At 37.4% G+C, this 16,821-nt stretch overlaps 2 protein-coding genes across 4 annotated transcripts in view; one reads left to right on the forward strand and one right to left on the reverse strand.

The window, feature by feature from the left end:
- Nucleotides 1–5,064, forward strand: part of Mtmr7 (myotubularin related protein 7) — an 80,529-nt gene extending 75,465 nt beyond the window's left edge. The window contains exons 12-14 of the mRNA XM_057752456.1: nt 807–947; nt 2,129–2,255; nt 4,145–5,064. Of these exons, the coding sequence (XP_057608439.1) occupies nt 807–947; nt 2,129–2,255; nt 4,145–4,507 (631 nt within the window). The 3' untranslated portion in view covers nt 4,508–5,064. The remainder of the gene's footprint in view (nt 1–806; nt 948–2,128; nt 2,256–4,144) is intronic.
- A 4,384-nt stretch (nt 5,065–9,448) lies between these two features.
- The window catches only part of Vps37a (VPS37A subunit of ESCRT-I), a 31,404-nt gene continuing 24,031 nt past the window's right edge, over nt 9,449–16,821 (reverse strand). For 2 of the 3 annotated variants that reach the window (XM_057752459.1, XM_057752457.1), the window contains 7 exons: nt 14,937–15,007; nt 13,492–13,619; nt 13,346–13,404; nt 13,193–13,261; nt 12,334–12,477; nt 11,168–11,248; nt 9,449–9,776 (listed from right to left, as the gene is read on the reverse strand). In XM_057752459.1, the coding sequence (XP_057608442.1) occupies nt 11,168–11,248; nt 12,334–12,477; nt 13,193–13,261; nt 13,346–13,404; nt 13,492–13,619; nt 14,937–15,007 (552 nt within the window). In that variant the 3' untranslated portion in view covers nt 9,449–9,776. The remainder of the gene's footprint in view (nt 9,777–11,167; nt 11,249–12,333; nt 12,478–13,192; nt 13,262–13,345; nt 13,405–13,491; nt 13,620–14,936; nt 15,008–16,821) is intronic. The other variant, XM_057752458.1, reaches the window with a different exon arrangement.

Here is a 16,821-nt window from a genome sequence, read left to right on the forward strand (position 1 = left end):
GTGTACAATTCCAGCCTCTGGAGGCTGACGAGGGAACCCTGGAGCAGCTGTCTAGTGAGGCTGAGTTGGGGGTTTGAATAAGTGGGCCTGCCTGAAAGAGTAAGGTAGAACAGTTAAGGATGATTTTGACATCTGCCCTCATACATGCATGCATGCATACAACCTCCTCCCTCCCCCCATATAGTGGGAATGGAAAAGGGGGGGGGTTCAGTTTCTGAAGGACTCCTGAGGGTGAACGCCGGCCTCTGTCTGCAACCACAGGGTACATGATTAATGTGCACATAGCAGAGATTATCCTTTGGTCTCACTTGGTTTTCTTGATAGTTTGTGGTCTGCTATGCTAGGATAGCTAATCCTAATGGTATCTGCTTGGCTTTCAATACTGGCTTTTCTACTAAGTATGGGATTTGGGGAGACCCATTCATTTGTCTCTTCATTCGGAAAATGGGACATATACAGGAATTGTGGGTTAAATGAAAGAAAGCTGAAGCATTTAGCATAGTGCTTGGAAAGTTAAGCCAGTAACTGATTGAGGATAAAAACTGAATGAAACTATGTAACTGATATTTCTTTAAATACTCAGAATACGCAAACATTTTGTCAAGGCTGGTACAAACAGTAATGGAGTAAGGAGTATCCTAAGAACACTTTTGTACCATGCCAAGAAGCCACTGGCAGATGGTAATGTCACTGCTATATATTAAGAACGCCTCAGATAACAATTACTAGTTCTTTTCCAGCTTGAATATACTTGTTATTTAGAAGAACCAAGCTGAGTCATTTCTCTTTTTTTTTTTTAATAACAGGATTCAAGAAAGAACCTACTCTTTGTGGTCACACCTATGGAAGAATCGGGCTGACTACCTCAATCCTCTGTTTAGAGCTGACCACAGTCAGATGCAGGGGAGCCTTCATCTGCCTACAGCTCCATGCAACTTCACATATAAGTAAGTCCGACTTTAGAAATTTGCCCCATGTGCTTTGCAACTGGCGTGACTTAACATTCAGAGGTCAAAGTGTAAATGCCGAGCTTCAAGGCTTTACTGGACATAAACCCACCAGAGAGGATAACTGGCTCTCGGATGGTGCTGTTGCTGGCAGTGCAGTTTCTCTTGGTCCACCGCTTTACGTGTGAATTTCCCTTTAGAAATTGATGCTTTATAATAAGGTCCTTAAAAATAAAAGTTTTCACCATGGTAATTGTTTGAAGAGGGAGAAAGGAAGGAAAATAAAGTCCTGTAGAAGTAGAATTGAAGGCACGAGTTTGGCAGAAATATTTGCCTGTGGAAACCATTGATTTTAAGATGGTATTGGGGTAGGGAGAATGGAGAGCAGGTATATTGGATGTGTGCTGCATGCTCTCAGTCTCTTTTCATGATAAAATGATTCCTATCAGGCCAGAAAATGGCAAACAAACACAGTTTGACACACACTGTGGGTCCTATTCCTAAAGATGGTTTTAGTCCTAGTTACATTGGTATTATTTCTGACAACATAGTCAAATATTAATTCTATATCAAAAATGCCTGCATGGTTTGTGCAAAATAGCAATTTTTAAAACTAATCAAGACACGCTACAGTTATTTGTACTGCAACTTATTACTAACTCATAACTAATAGTGTTTTCCTGAGGCTCAGGCACTGTTCTATGTGCTGCAGATAGTGAGAGCTCTTGCCCTCACGGTGCTTTAATATTTTATAGGCCTAGGGATAACCCCATGACATCTGTTCCATTTGCATTGTAGAATGCTTCCTGTCTTGGGTAGATTTATTGAAAACGTAGTTTCTGGTGGTTATACTAAAGTGAAAGCTGTTCCAAGTCTAAAAGCCAGCTTTCCTTTGCAGTGGAAATTCTAAATCTATAATCACAAATTCTCAAAGTTCCAGTGATTAAAAAAATACACTAATTTGGTCTATTATAGGAAAAACTTTTGTTTTAATTCAGTATTCTATGAACTTACTCTTTCTAAAAGAAGTCAGCTACCCTAGAAAAAAATACCAACCTGAGTAGTTGCTTTTCCAAGCCCATAACTTGGTGGTGGTTTTTAGTGTTGTTGGGCTGTGATCCTGAGGACAAGGCTTGAGATCGTGAGTTTCCAGCCTGGGCTGTGGTCTCCTTCCTCCCCAGGTTTTGGAGTGGAATGTATAACCGCTTTGAAAAGGGGTTGCAGCCTCGCCAGTCTGTTACAGATTACCTCATGGCCGTGAAGGAGGAGTCCCAGCAGCTGGAGGAAGAACTGGAGGCCCTACAAGGAGTGAGTCTTCTATTGCTTATACCATTTTCTGTGCCTGTTTGCTGAGCATTACCTTGAGGAAGACCCTCAAGGTCTACAACATAAATATAGCAGCAGCTATTTCTTTTTAGGCAGTGGATAAGACAAAAATAGTCTCATTTGGATGAATACCCAGATAAAAGCCCAAACTGAATTCTATTTAGTCATATGTGTTAGTTTTGGCTCATTTCAGTTTGTTGAAATATTTACTGGTCAGTACATTTTATTTTTCCCATCACTGTTATTTGAGAGTACTTAAGTTTTCTTTTAAAAGGCAGGAGGACATGAAAATGAGAAAAAGCAAAATTGGATATGTTCAACTGATATTGCTAAACTTTTAAGAATTTCACTTGAGCCCGGCGGTGGTGGCGCACGCCTTTAATCCCAGCACTCGGGAGGCAGAGGCAGGCGGATCTCTGGGAGTTCAAGGCCAGCCTGGTCTACAAGAGCTAGTTCCAGGACAGGAACCAAAAGCTATGGAGAAACCCTGTCTCGAAAATCCAAAAAAAAAAAAAAAAAAAAAAAATTCCTTTGATACTGCATTGATATGTAAATAGCTTAGATTGACTGTACTTGGTATAATGTGTGCATATGTAATTTCCATTATTGGGCAGACATTGTGGTGTGTGTTTGTGTGTTTCCTACTTGCATCTTCAGTGAATACTATCAATTCTGATTCGCTCATCCTAAAACTACCATTCATCTGCTCAAAAGTTGGCAATAAATTCCTGTTGTTTGGAACCGGCATGTTCAAGTGAGAATCAGTGTCTTAAATAGAATACTATGGGCTGGAGGTGGCTTAGGTTAGTACTGCTCTTCTCAACACCCAGTGGTGGTTCACAGCCACAGGTAAGCACAGTTCAGGGGGTCTGATGGCTCTAATTGTCACAGGCTTTGGATGCGTGTAGTGCACAGATAACTGAAATGAGCCACAGATCAAGTTTACAGTTTTGGAGGCATCTTAGCTCTTTTGCCAAAGTCCCCTCTTGTTGGGCCAATTTAATTTAATTTTTCATAAAGGTATCCAGCTTTCTGACTCTTGGGGTCCTACTCATTATAGCATTCTTTGGGTTGAAAAACTGTAAAATATAGACATAAAATAATGTAGAATCAAAAGTACCTCAATCATAAAATGTCTATTTGTTTCTTATAGTAGCTAAAATTACTTAATATTTGATATTTTCCCATAAATTCCTTTAAATTCTAGTTAAATGCCCATTTACAGTACATGTTCTGCTTCCTGCGTTTGTGACTTTCTAGCTACAGCAAGATCCAAGCTCTGCTCTTTTACACTGCTTTTTGCTCTTTCCTGTAAAACCAACCAGCTTATCTTCCCAAGTGACAACATTCCAGGGGATGCTATATTTGTGTCTGGATTCATAGGACCCAGGTTTAATTCCTAGCACTCAAGTGACAGCTTACAATTGTCTGTTACTAGTTCCAAGGGAACCAGCAGCCTCATTTGATCTCCACAGGTACCAGGCACATACATGGTGTACATACATATATACAAACATCCATATGCATAAAATAAATGTTTTAAAAATTAAAAAAACCTCACATGTTTACAGTTAACAGGATGGAAAAAACTATGGCAAACTGTATAGACAACTTACATCCAGGCACTTCAGCCTCCATATTACATTGTTCACATTATAGCGAATCCGTCAAGGCAGTTACTACCATCCGACATTAGAGATGAAGAAATCTCTGAGTTAATCTTATTCGAGTTCAAGACATTGGTTTTCACCTGACATAAGACTCTTGTCCTTAACATTATCTTCCACTGGAAGGCAATGACTAAAATAAGGCATGCTTATATAAGAATAAGCTGTTTATGACTTTCCTCAAAGTTGTTATTCATTTTTTAGAGGCTGGAAAAGATTCAGGAAGTTCACTTCAATGGCACCAAAGTGAAGGGTAAGCAGAGTGAACCCAGCAAACCCTCGGGATTTTCTACCTCAGACAACAGCACAGCCAACACTCCTCAGGATTACAGTGGAAACATGAAGTCCTTCCCATCCAGGAGCCCTTCCCAGGGTGATGAAGATTCTGCTCTGATCCTAACCCAAGACAATTTGAAAAGTTCAGATCCTGATCTGTCAGTGAATAGCGACCAAGAGTCTGGGGTGGAGGATTTGAGCTGCCGATCTCCAAGTGGTGGTGAGCATGCACCCAGCGAAGACAGTGGCAAGGACCGGGACTCTGACGAAGCTGTGTTTCTCACTGCCTGAAGTTTCCCTTTGGAGTTCCAAAGTAAAAGACAAAGAAACACTTCCAAATTAAGGGGACAGTGCAATTCATAATAAAAAAAAAATCTCAAGAAATGGCACGTTCCATTAAGAACCATAAAGTAAGCTATGAAAATAAAAAAATATATAGTCTCTCAATAGCCAGTTCTTTTATCAAATCAGAAGAGTGTTCACCATTCCTGAGGCTCATGTTAGACTATGAAAATTATAGTCACTATGAAAAAACATACCATCATTACCAGAGGTGGTCCATACACGTTTTCCCTGGCATAGCATGTATCTACTCAGAAAGCCCTCCTCTACTTTCTCTCCACCTGTTAATGGTTTAGAATTATTTCACTTCCAGATTCAGTTTGTTTTCTGAAACATTTGACATTTCCTCTGCCTTTACCAATATTTTGAAAAATAAGCATTGAAAAGTCTTTTTTGTTAATAAATATATTCCTAAATAGCTGTGGAATTAATCTTTCAGGTAGGATAATTTAACATCTAATTAGATACTATTTTAAATCCTATTTCTCCCTCTGGAGTATCTTCTGCTTTTCTTTATCACTTAGAAGTGCTAACATGTATGTTTTCTTTTTAAACATGGATGTAGTATCTAATAAAGCAGAAGTCTCACTCACTTCTGGATATGAATCCAGATATCAGCTCTCAGCAACTCTAGCAACCTTTTATTATTTCGGAGACTGTGCCTGCCAAAACTGTGGGCCACCACCAACCTGATTCTAAATGACAACACTGTGAACTTGGTAGGCAGTCATACATCAGCAAGGGAAACTCTGAGGAACTAGGGAATTGCGTATCTTAGTTACTTTTCTCTGTGATAAGACGCCACAACCAAGGCAACTAGAAGAAAGAATTTATTTCGGGCTTACAGTTTGAGGGGTTGAGAATCCATGACCATCATGGCGGAGGGACACAGCACAGGCAAGCAGGTATGGCACTGGAGCCGTAGCTGACAGTTCACATCCTGAAACAACCCAGAGGCAGTGAGAGCCAACTGGAAATGGGGTGGGCTTTGCAAAATATAAAGCCAGCTCACAGTGACATACTCCCAACAAGGCCACACCTCCTAATCCTTCCCAAACAGTTCCACCAACTGGGAACTGACCATTCAAATATAAGCCTCTGGGGCCATTCTTCAACCCCCTACATCATGTCCATGGAGTAAAGGTTATAGTTATAGTGCTGGTCACTTTACAAATGACATGGCACATTAATGTTTCCAGTAACATTAGCAATATCGTATGACTGTTGACTGATGAATGCCATTTCTGAAGTTTCTGTTAAAATGCACATTTAGAACAGAATCATTCCCATCTCATATTTAAAAACAGGATTTGAATTGAACTTTTGATAGGAATGGAGAAATGTTGCTGTGTTTGAAGACACTGAAATGTTATTGTATGATTTTGCAATATTAGTACATTCTAATAAAGAGATAAATTTAATCTTAGTTTTTATAACAGTATTTTACAATGTGAAAATTTATATCAGATACTGTATTCAACTTTGTGGAAATAGAAGTACATTAATAAGAAAGGACAAGAGACTGCGAAAACCTCTAGTCTGAGTTATACACACATCACATAATGTAATACAGGATAATAGTGTTCACATTTAAAGATGATTTTAATATACTAAAGGCCTGTAATATAAAATATTGTTAATATAAAAATAAAGTAAGTATAATGCTTTTAGATGTTAAATCTGAGCATTTTCTGTTGAGAAGTTCCCCAATCACACATAAGGAATATTTACTCATTTTTATAGTCTTATTTAATAGTCTAATAGCTAATAAACACATGTGACATAGTGAGACTGGCTTTATAGCTTTATAACAAGACTCCTCTTTCGTGTTTTCTCTTTTTAAGACAGCATCTGATTATGCAGCCCTGGCCTCAGACTCGAGATCTTTATGCTTTTGCCTGTTGAGTGCGGAGATTACAGGTGTGTGCCATCATTCCTGGCTTTCTTCCTATCATTATTTAGTATCCACTCTTAGAAACACTGTTGCCTAATTTCTTAAAGCAGATGGTAAGCCTAAAATAAATAAATAAATAAAAGGAAAGAAAGAAAAAGCAGCATCTATGTCAAACTGGATGACATATTTGAAAAAAATGTGTGTGTGTGTGTATATATATATATATACATATACATTAATGTGACACCTTCGACATCAGAGCCACCCACTTTTTGTTCCCCTCATCCTTTTACAAGACATAATGTAAACATGTAGTCACTGAGTCTTTTTTACAAGCTAACCTCACAGTGAAACTACATACAAATTTACTGCCTGTGTTTCCAGAGAGCATGGACAAACCACGGTCAATTCAACAAGACTAAAATCTCTAGAACTTCAGGTTCATTTAAATCAGGCGTCAGTCATAAGGCATTTTCTTATTTAAGGTAGAGTTCCAGGGACTACGTCTATAACTGATGCAAGACACAGGACTTCCCAGCCAGTCATCGTTACAGCGCAAGTGATTTGTTTCTTTTAGTAACACTAAAGTCAACTTTATATGAAAAAGGAAAGAATTTTGGTCATGTTTGAACAGGTCAATGACAAATTTAAATAAAAAAGAAGAAATAAACCTTCAAATGATTTTTTAAAATTAAATCTGCATGTGTGCACATGTGTGTGCATGTCTCTGCTCCAGTGCTGAAGTGAGAAGAGGTGTCAGTCTTTGCCCTGCACCTTGTGTGCGGCAGGGTCTTGTTTGCTGCTATTCTGTCCACCACACAAACTGGTAGGCAGAGCTTCCTGGAGTGATTCTCTCAGAGTAATGGAATTACAGGCATGTTCTACCGTGCATCTGGTCTTATATAGGTTCTGAGGATTTGAACTCAGGTCTTCATGCTTTCATGACAAATAGGTTAGCACTGAGTCCCTTACCCAGTACAAATTTTCATTCCTGAAGAGAGCTCAGGTGGTAGAGTGCCTGCCTCACATGATTGAAGCCACCCTAAGTTCAACCGAAGCACTACATGAACTGGGCTTACTGATACATGAGCCTAGTACTCAGTAGGTGGAAGATAAGAGTGTAGAGGTTAACCTCAGCTACACAGCAAGTTAGAGGGGAATCTGGGCTAAAGACCCTGCTTTAAACAAAAACAAACAAAAAAACACATTTGGTTTACTTCACAATCTTAGCTGTCTTCTACTATGCAAACTGTAGTCAAACAATCTCTGTTCTGAATTCTGAAATTAATTCCCTAGTGTTAATTTATTCTGAAAATTGACCCAATATTGAAATAGATGCCTTTATTATTCCCTCATTGACTTAGTAATACTATCCATGACAAATTCTACCGGAGGTAGTCTTAATTCCTAGGCCTTTACAGTCTTCTATTTTTACACTAAAGTAAAAAAAAGTTCATTTTTTAGTATCCCTATCTGTAGCCAGTTTTTACAAAGAAGAAATATAACCATCTGAACAAATCTGTCAACTTCTTAAATGCAAGTAACTGGTCAGAGGTCTGTTTAATGTTTGGATTCTAAAGAAGGTCTCTGAATTATGGATAAATTATGCTTCCTTAACTGAAAAACAAGGAAATGTGGGTAATACAAGCTTAAAGAAAAATGCCACAGGCTTACTACTGTGGCTGTATAAACAGCATGTTCTGGGTAAGCATGTGGGGGGGAGGGGGCAGCAGAGAGAAGCACCGAGACGCCAGAGATCACACTTGGGTTATCTATCTCTGGGTAGCTGTTCTACAATGCTGGTGGTGTTTAGTAGCTCAATCAGTGTTCTCCAAAGCCTAGTCTGCTGTCTTTTGTTCTAGAATATGCATGCCCGGTTTACAAAAGCAAGCAGACTGTGACTGATAAATTTCCTACCAACTACAGTGACTGCTGGGAATGCTAAACTCCAGCACCAGTGCAGTAAGGAGACGTCTCTGAATGCCCCAAAGTTGAAATACTACTACATCAATATCTCACCTACATATCCTTAACAAGAATAACAAATTTTCCCTTCATCTGGCCATTCTGAGAATTAAATAGCATGCCCTTAGCAACAGTGCCAGGAAGACAGGTATTAAAACAGTGTATAGCTAATGTTGGATCTCTACAGTCCATGTGAATGTCTCTGAAAAACATGAAATATTTTTCAACAGAAAAATTATATTACAAAAGCCATGTAGAATAAGAAGAAAGAAAACAAGACAAATTATAATGCATGCAGGCTTTGGAATGACAATTGAGCAAATAAACATTAGGGTATTTAGTGATTTAGATACTGCCTTACTAAACCTCAGGTATGTACTTTCACCTTTATGTACTTTAATAAGTTCATTCTGAGACACTATAGACACAAATTGTTGAATACAAGTACAAATTAGAAAATTAAATTCATAAAATTAAGACTGAATATTACTTATTACAAAGCCTTTTTCTTAGAAAAATTAATTTTAAGAAAAGATTAAATTACAGTATTAAAATTTCACAGACTTTTTAATGTCTAGATTTACCACCTTTTAACAAAAGGATGTCTTTAACACTTGAAATATAAAAAATAACTTTAACTAAAAAACCCATAGACAGTTTTTTTTTTAATTAGCATGAAAGTCTATATTGGACTGGTTTAAGTGAAAAGGCAATTTTTTAAAGTAAAACAGGTAAGAAGATCCCAAGTTTGAGGTTAGCCTGGGCTACACAGGAAAGCCTGTTCCAGAACAAAACCAAACAAGTACATTAACCTCTACCGCTTCCCAAATGTATCTTTATGTGAAAATGAAACTAAGAGAGCAGCTTCTCTACTCTCCTTTATTGCAGGCACTGCAGGGTGCACTAGACAGTTTTATCTAAGAAAGAGTGTGTGTGTGTGTGTGTGTCAGGGGTGGGGCGTCTTTTCCATGGTTGACAGGAAGAGAATCTAAGTAATAACCATTCTTGATAAAGAAATGAGGAACTCCAAGTTAAAACTACAAATGTTGGTCAGCTTTATAAAATATAAAACTAGCTGGAATCACATGCACAGACGTTTAATTAGGAATAGCAGAGGAACTTAAATACAGGATTTGTCAACAATAAACATTTTTAGTGCAAATAGTGCAGAAATATTTCTCAAAACAAATATAGCAGTCATTCTAATCTATACAAAATCAGTCTCAGTCATGTATACAATCTAGAGTGCATCTGGATGTCAGCCATGGTCATGAAATGCCAATTCTTAAGTCATAAATATCAAACAATGTGCTTAGTTTTGTGTCCCATTTCTTTCTTGATTCATGTTTTCAGGAAAATCTGGAATGGAAAAAATTTTAGATTTAAGATTTAATTTAAGATGATAAACTCTCATTCCTTTATACTTCTGGTTTAGATTCACTGCAACATGACTGGGAGGGAACTAGGTAAAGAAACTATTAAGTATGGTCCTATATAATAATTTATTTCTACTTCTTGAGCTTGGGTAAACACAAAAAGTATAAAAATGAGCTCAATTTAGAAATTAGATCAAAACAGTTCAGAGTTGGTAGTAATCAGTACAATCTGAACTAAACAGAAACACCTACCACCTTTTCTCTTTTCAAAGAATCCCCCACGTGCCCCCATAAAGTCTACTCCTTCAACCCAGATGGCTGAGTGCATAACCACGTGGTCCCCATCTCTAGCCATGTGATTAGGGGAGGGAAAGCACCCTTCTCTCCTAGGGATTTGTACTCCAACTCGAGACTCTTGGTCCTCTAACCAGCTGCTGCGAGCAGTAATGGTTGCTGGGTTACTAAGAAAAGAGGGATGCTAATGTAGGTCCGTTGTAGCTTGTTGAACACATGGGAAGCAATGGGTCTGACCCAGCAATCCACACACAAAAATCAGACTGAGAAATGAGAAACTGCCAGCCTGAGGAAAAAAAGAGTTGTTTTGGTTCCTGAGTGGCTTCCAGTGTTTCCACTCTCAGTAACTGGGCTGTTACCTTTTTCATTTTGGTTCTCAGGTAACTTTGTATTTTCCTTCAACATGAATAATTATATTAAGGTTGCTGAGTATGTGGTGGTTAGAATGAGAAATGTCCCCCACAGTCTTGGGTATCTGAACACATACCTGGTACTGTTTTGGGAGGTGGTGCTGCCTTGCTAGTATATCACTGTGGGTGGGCTTTGAGAATTTGTAGTCTCCCTGTACTCTTTGTGTTTGTGGTTGATGATATGGTCTCTTAGCTTCCTGCTCCAGCTGCCTGATGCTATGCCTCCCTCATCATTATGGACTCTCCCTCAGGAATCATAAACACAAACTCTTCCATTTAAACTTGTCTTGGTCACGATATTTTATCACACCAATAGAACTAATACAGGGCAAGATATTCTTCTGTAAGGAAAACATCCCTAAAACAAGTAGAGGAGGGATGACAGAGCTTGAAGGCTGAGAAGATGGCAGTAGAAAGAAGAACACTACAGGTAAGCTAACCTTGGGGGAAAATGCACTTTTCCTTAAGGACACCCTCACACTGAGAAAACACTAAAAGGCTTCTACTAACTGTAGGCTTACTTATACAATGGTGTGTTTAAAATATATAATTATCAGTATTGTGTTACATATAACAACTATAATGACACTGTGAACAGGCTCTGTTAATAACTATTCAGTTAAAGAATACTTGGTAATAGCCTTGAGATACTAGCTGAAATGCGATTTACCTATAGAGGAGCATGAAATTGGCTGTGCATTGCAATCACCTGGTGGAGCTTCTCTTCTTTAGCTCTTCTACAGTGGCAAATCTGGAAGACAAATTATTTAAAATACCAGCCAGTTTTCCAACTACTTCCTATATTATGACAGAATTCCAAGTAAGAATATTTTAATTAGTTAACATTCTTTTAAGTTTTTAACATTTAAGGTAGCTAATAATTAGTCAGAAAAACACTGAGCTCCATTTGAAAACAATCTTTGACTACAAACTTCCCTGATCTAATTCAAATGCCTGTGCTTTAAAAACACAGAAGTAAAGCATACTCTTGTTAATCATGGAAGACTAACAAATACAAACTTCAGTGTAGCCATACAGAATAGAATGGGTCAGAAACCAATTTCTTGCTAATATTATAAACACAGATAAGTTACTAACCATCTCTGAATTTCAATTGTCCCTCATGAAAAATAGAGACAACTGAGTAAACTTTGCCCTGTCTGCTTTAAAGGGTCCCCCACAAATATGTCCTCACACAAACACCCCCCACACAAACATTTCATAAAACTTACCAAATAACAAGTATGACTTCAGAGATTGGGTAAATATTTAGGCCTATATTAACCAATATGAAATTTTTTTTTTTTTTTTTTTTAATTTTTCGAGACAGGGTTTCTCCGTAGCTTTTGGTTCCTGTCCTGGAACTAGCTCTTGTAGACCAGGCTGGCCTCGAACTCACAGAGATCCGCCTGCCTCTGCTGGGATTAAAGGCGTGCCACCACCGCCCGGCAGTTTTTTTTTTTTTTGAAATTGTTAAGCAGATTGTTCTATTTTTTTATTATTTATAGTATTTTTAATCTCTATTGGTTATTTTGTAATTAAGCAACTTATAAAAAAGGTGGTTTTTCAGGAGAATATTATAGCTATTAAGATTAAACTAAGCTGATTTACCAGCTCTGACCCAATGATACAGATACTACCACTTCTGCAAGAGAACTCTCATTAGATCCCCTGGTTGTGTGTGCAGAACTAAGAGGGTTAGAATGACAGAGGTTTTTCAGAGTCCGCTCAGTACTCAAAACTCCAGCTTGGTCTGCACTAATGATCTTTACTCATGACCACACTTAAATTTGTTATTATGTTGTCACTCATTCTCAACTGAGGAGTATTACATACTGTTCTCTTTTCCTTGAAGCTACTGAGAAAATCATCTATTTCAGTTTTTCCCTCCAAGAACTCCTCGGCAATGTTATCCGACTCTTCCTCAGCTTCATGTGCAGCTACTTTCAATCTCGCCTGGAGGGCACTTGCACTACAACTCTGTGAAAAAACAAAAACCAAGCATTGCATTAGTCCATAATTCTCATATCAATTACAGAGAAGGAAAATGAGGCAGAGCTATGGAAAGCAATCTTCACATTGAATACTTGGATAGACAACATCTCGGGGTTTCTATAGCTATGATGGAACACCGTGACAAAAAAAAAAAAGGAATTGGGGAGGAAAATGTTTATTTAGCTTACACTTCCACATTACTATTCATCACTGGAGAAATTCAGGACAGAACTCAAGCAGGGTGGGAGGTTAGGAACCTTGAGGCAAGAACTGATGCAGAGGCCATGGAGGAATACTGCTTACTGGCTTGTTCCTCGTGGCTTGCTCAGCCTATTTTCTTATAGCACCCAGGACCACCAGCCCACTGAAGCCAGCACCCACATTGGGCTGGGCCCTCTCGCATCAATCATTAATTAAGAAAATGTACTACAGGTTTGAGTAGAGCCCAGTCTTACGGATGCATTTTCTCAACTGGGGCACCCTCCTCTCTGATAACTATAGCTGTGTCAAGCTGACATAAAATTAGCAAGTAGAGATGCCAAACACAAAAGAAACTAAATCATGAGCTGTAAACTATTAAATGAGAAACTGATAAATCACTATTCTACTCTGGAAATTTGGGGATTAAATCAAGGGCAGTGAACAAGGAACTGCAGAGTAGCAGCTCCCATGAGGACCAGAAAGAACCAGTCAGTCATACCTCACTGAGTTCATGTTGTCTTTGCATCTTCTTTTCAAAGGTAGATTTCATTTGTATAAGTAATTCATACTAAAAGAAAACAAAATTCTGTTTAATTTGATTTTTAAACTGTAAAAACAATATGTTAAAAGTGACCACCAGTAAGTAACTCACCTTATCTAAAACGGTCTGCCTTTTGGTTTCCAAGCTATGCTCCAAAAGAAGATTTTTTCCTGTAAGATAAATCAATCTCTGGATTATTTCCCAGCACAGATCACATTTTTCTCAGAACTTATGAATTTAAGCAAAGGGAAACATACTTGCTAATTCCTCGATACTTTTTACTAGGTCTTCCTTGTCAGTAATAATTTGCTTTAGTTGCGGCAATGTCAGGAACTGTTCTAGTAACACATCCTCCTGTTCATTCATGTCTGTGAGCTGTGACACACTATAGACACAAGAGAAAAAGCAAACTGTTAGTATCAATCATCTAGTTTTTCTCCATGATGAAAAATGTTCAATTTTTCAACATGACCTGTGTGATGGCTAGTTTTATGTGACACAAGCTAGGGTTATCTAAGAGGAGAAAACTTCAATTGGGAAAATGCCTCTCTAAGCTTACTATGCATGTAAATCTGTAGGGCATTTTTAAAATTAGTGATTGATGTGGAATGGCCTAGCCCACTGCAGCACTAAAAAAGAAAAAAAAGAAAAAAAAAAAAAAGAAACTGAAGAAGTCATATAGAGCAAGCCTGATGTGTATCCACAGTTATCCACATAGTTGGACAGAAGAACATGAGGAACAAGAGAGTGAGAATCATGGGGAGGATTAAAAATATGGAGGCTGATCACACTATTTTATTTCTCTTTCCATAGTGTTGATGTTTCACAAAATTTTATAGTAGGTCAACTTTTAAAAAGGAGAAAAGAAAGATAGTATTTATAAAATAGATAAGTCTTATTTCTTGGCAGTTGAGCATTATATAGCATATTGAAGCCATAAAATATGTGTAATACATCTTTTCTGTTGTGGGACTTGCATTCTTCAAAAATTATTTCTGATGTTTACCCATGAATTAAAATACTGAATCAAATAATGTCAAACTTTCTTTTTTAAAATTACAGTTTTGCACACAGGCTTTAATCTGTACACTCCTGGTAGAATATATTCTGTAGACATAAAATTACAAAGACTTCTTAATTGCACTCAATGGTCTTAGTAATAGCCTCATGGATAATATAAATCCTTAGTGTGGTACATGGGACACTCCACTAAATGCAGGGAGCAGCAAATACTTTATTTGTGGCACATCTTACGTTATATGAAAAGTAGTACCTTAAGCTTGAATCCTGCCATCTTATCTGCTATAAATTTGAATAAAAAATGAATCTAAAACTAGTTTGCCAATATATTGTTAACTTTAATCTACTTATCTATATACAACATTAACATTACTAAAGAAATAATGAAAGATCTATGTTGCAATTATCAGAATCTAATATATTCCCAAATAATTCTCAAAGACTGCGAGCTACGTGAGGGAAGAGAACTTCTGTTGCCCTGGTAATCATTCCATCATTCTTGGCATCTAGAGCAATCCCTAGATATAGACAAGTCACGTTATAATTTATCATACAAAAGGTGATTTACATCATTTAGCCACAGTGAAGGAACAGTGAAAAAAGTTTAAATCATTTAACTTAATTTGAATATGAAACTATAAATAAAATAGACAAAACTATCTTTACTCTTCAAGTTTTTTACCTTAGTTCTGAAAGTTCTGGAAATGCATCAGGGATATCCGGCATCTTATAACCAAAACCATTTTGGTTAATCTAAAGAAGAGTTTTGAAGAATATTAAACCTCAGCTATACTTTTGATTGGTCCCATTTATCTGATATAAACTTTAAAGTACTGCATCTATTAGTGCTTTCACTATCGCAACTTCATCTTTGCACTTCACATGTATATATATTTCCTTTGCATCAGTCTGTTTCTCAATGAACTTTTACTTGTTTTATTTCATTTATTCAAACAGGGTATTAGTGTGTAGCTCAGCCTGACCTTGAACTCACTAACTAGTTCAGGCTGAACTGCAACTCTGCCTCCTGGGGAATCCATTCTCAATGTACTGTTATACATTTGAGTATACCTTTCGTGATGGGGATTGGATATGGGCCTTAGAAGAGCCTGTTTTAGCCTGTGTAGAAGTGTATGATTATAAAATAAATTTCTTGAGAGCACCTACAACAGGTATAAAGAATCATCTGTGGATTTCATAGATGTAAATGAATATACTTCTTTTAAGAAAAAACACCAAGCATAAATTAGTAAATTGCTAGCACTCTGAGTACTTACATATTTAAGTTAAATAATAGGGTAGATGAAGAACATAGTACCAATTTGAATGTTTATGTATTAGAATATCCCAAATTTTTCCTTAAAATATTTTAAATATTAATTATAGTTTGTTGCCAGGTATGGTGGCACATGTCTTTAATACTAGCACTCAGGAGGCAGAGATAGGAAGATCTCATTGAGTTCAAGGCTAGCCTGACCTACACAGTGAGGTCCAGGAAAGCAAGAGCTACCTACTAAGACCCTGTCTCAAAAAAACAAAATAACCGATAATGTGTTCATAATCATTATTGACACAATAATGAAAAATTTTGGAAAAACAAAATCTGTTCAGGTCTATTTTTTAATAATTCTAAACTGTAAAAATCAGTAATGTTGACTATAATGTATATGCATACACATACTTATGTATTTGTGTTTTGTGTGTGTATATGTAAGTACAGGTATAGGTGTGTGTTGAGGTGAGGCCAGAGATCAACACTGGGTATCTTTCTCAGTTGGACAGCGGGAGGATGACAACAGGGTTTTCTCACTCAACCAGGAACTCATTATTTGGCTACTCTGGATGACTAACAAACCCCAGGAAATACTGTGTCTAATTCCCCAGTATTGGTATTACAGGAATGGATTACCACGCCTGGATTTTTTACGGTAGGTTCTGAGGATCTGAACTCAGTTCCTTGTGATTGCACAGGCCTTTAATGCCTGACCATTATGCCAGCCTCCAAATCTACAGATATACTGTATGCACATATTGGAATCTTTTTTCTTCCATATCTTACATGACAACAGATACCAGTTTCACTTATGAACATACAATTTTAAAGCCAATAAAATGCTGTAAACCTTCAGCATGCTCCAAGAGACCCTCTTTGATTTGATACTTGCTTCTCCTATATAATCACATTGTATGCCTTGTTCATACATAACAGCTAGAGAGATCTATTATAGGCAACTTTGCTAACATGCTCCCTGGCATATAGTGCAAGGCCTCTCTCTGCCAATGTTTCCAATCACCAAGTGCTTTATGGACCCTCTTGTTATCCTCAAGATTTTATAACTATCTTTAGAAATCTGGCCTCAAACACAAACTGACTCATCCATTATCTGCCTCATTTTCACAGAGCATCTACCATGTGCATAGTCTGAAGCACTGGGAATAAAGTAAAAAGCTGGAATGATATTATTTCCCTACTATTTCTACTTGGTTTCTGGGGGAAATGACCTCAGTTGTCTCCCATAACCCTACACGATCTATAGAATCTCTATATTTGCAATTCTTTATTGGTT

The sequence above is a fragment of the Chionomys nivalis genome, chromosome 20 (assembly GCF_950005125.1).
Source record: "Chionomys nivalis chromosome 20, mChiNiv1.1, whole genome shotgun sequence".
NCBI lineage: Eukaryota > Metazoa > Chordata > Mammalia > Rodentia > Cricetidae > Chionomys > Chionomys nivalis.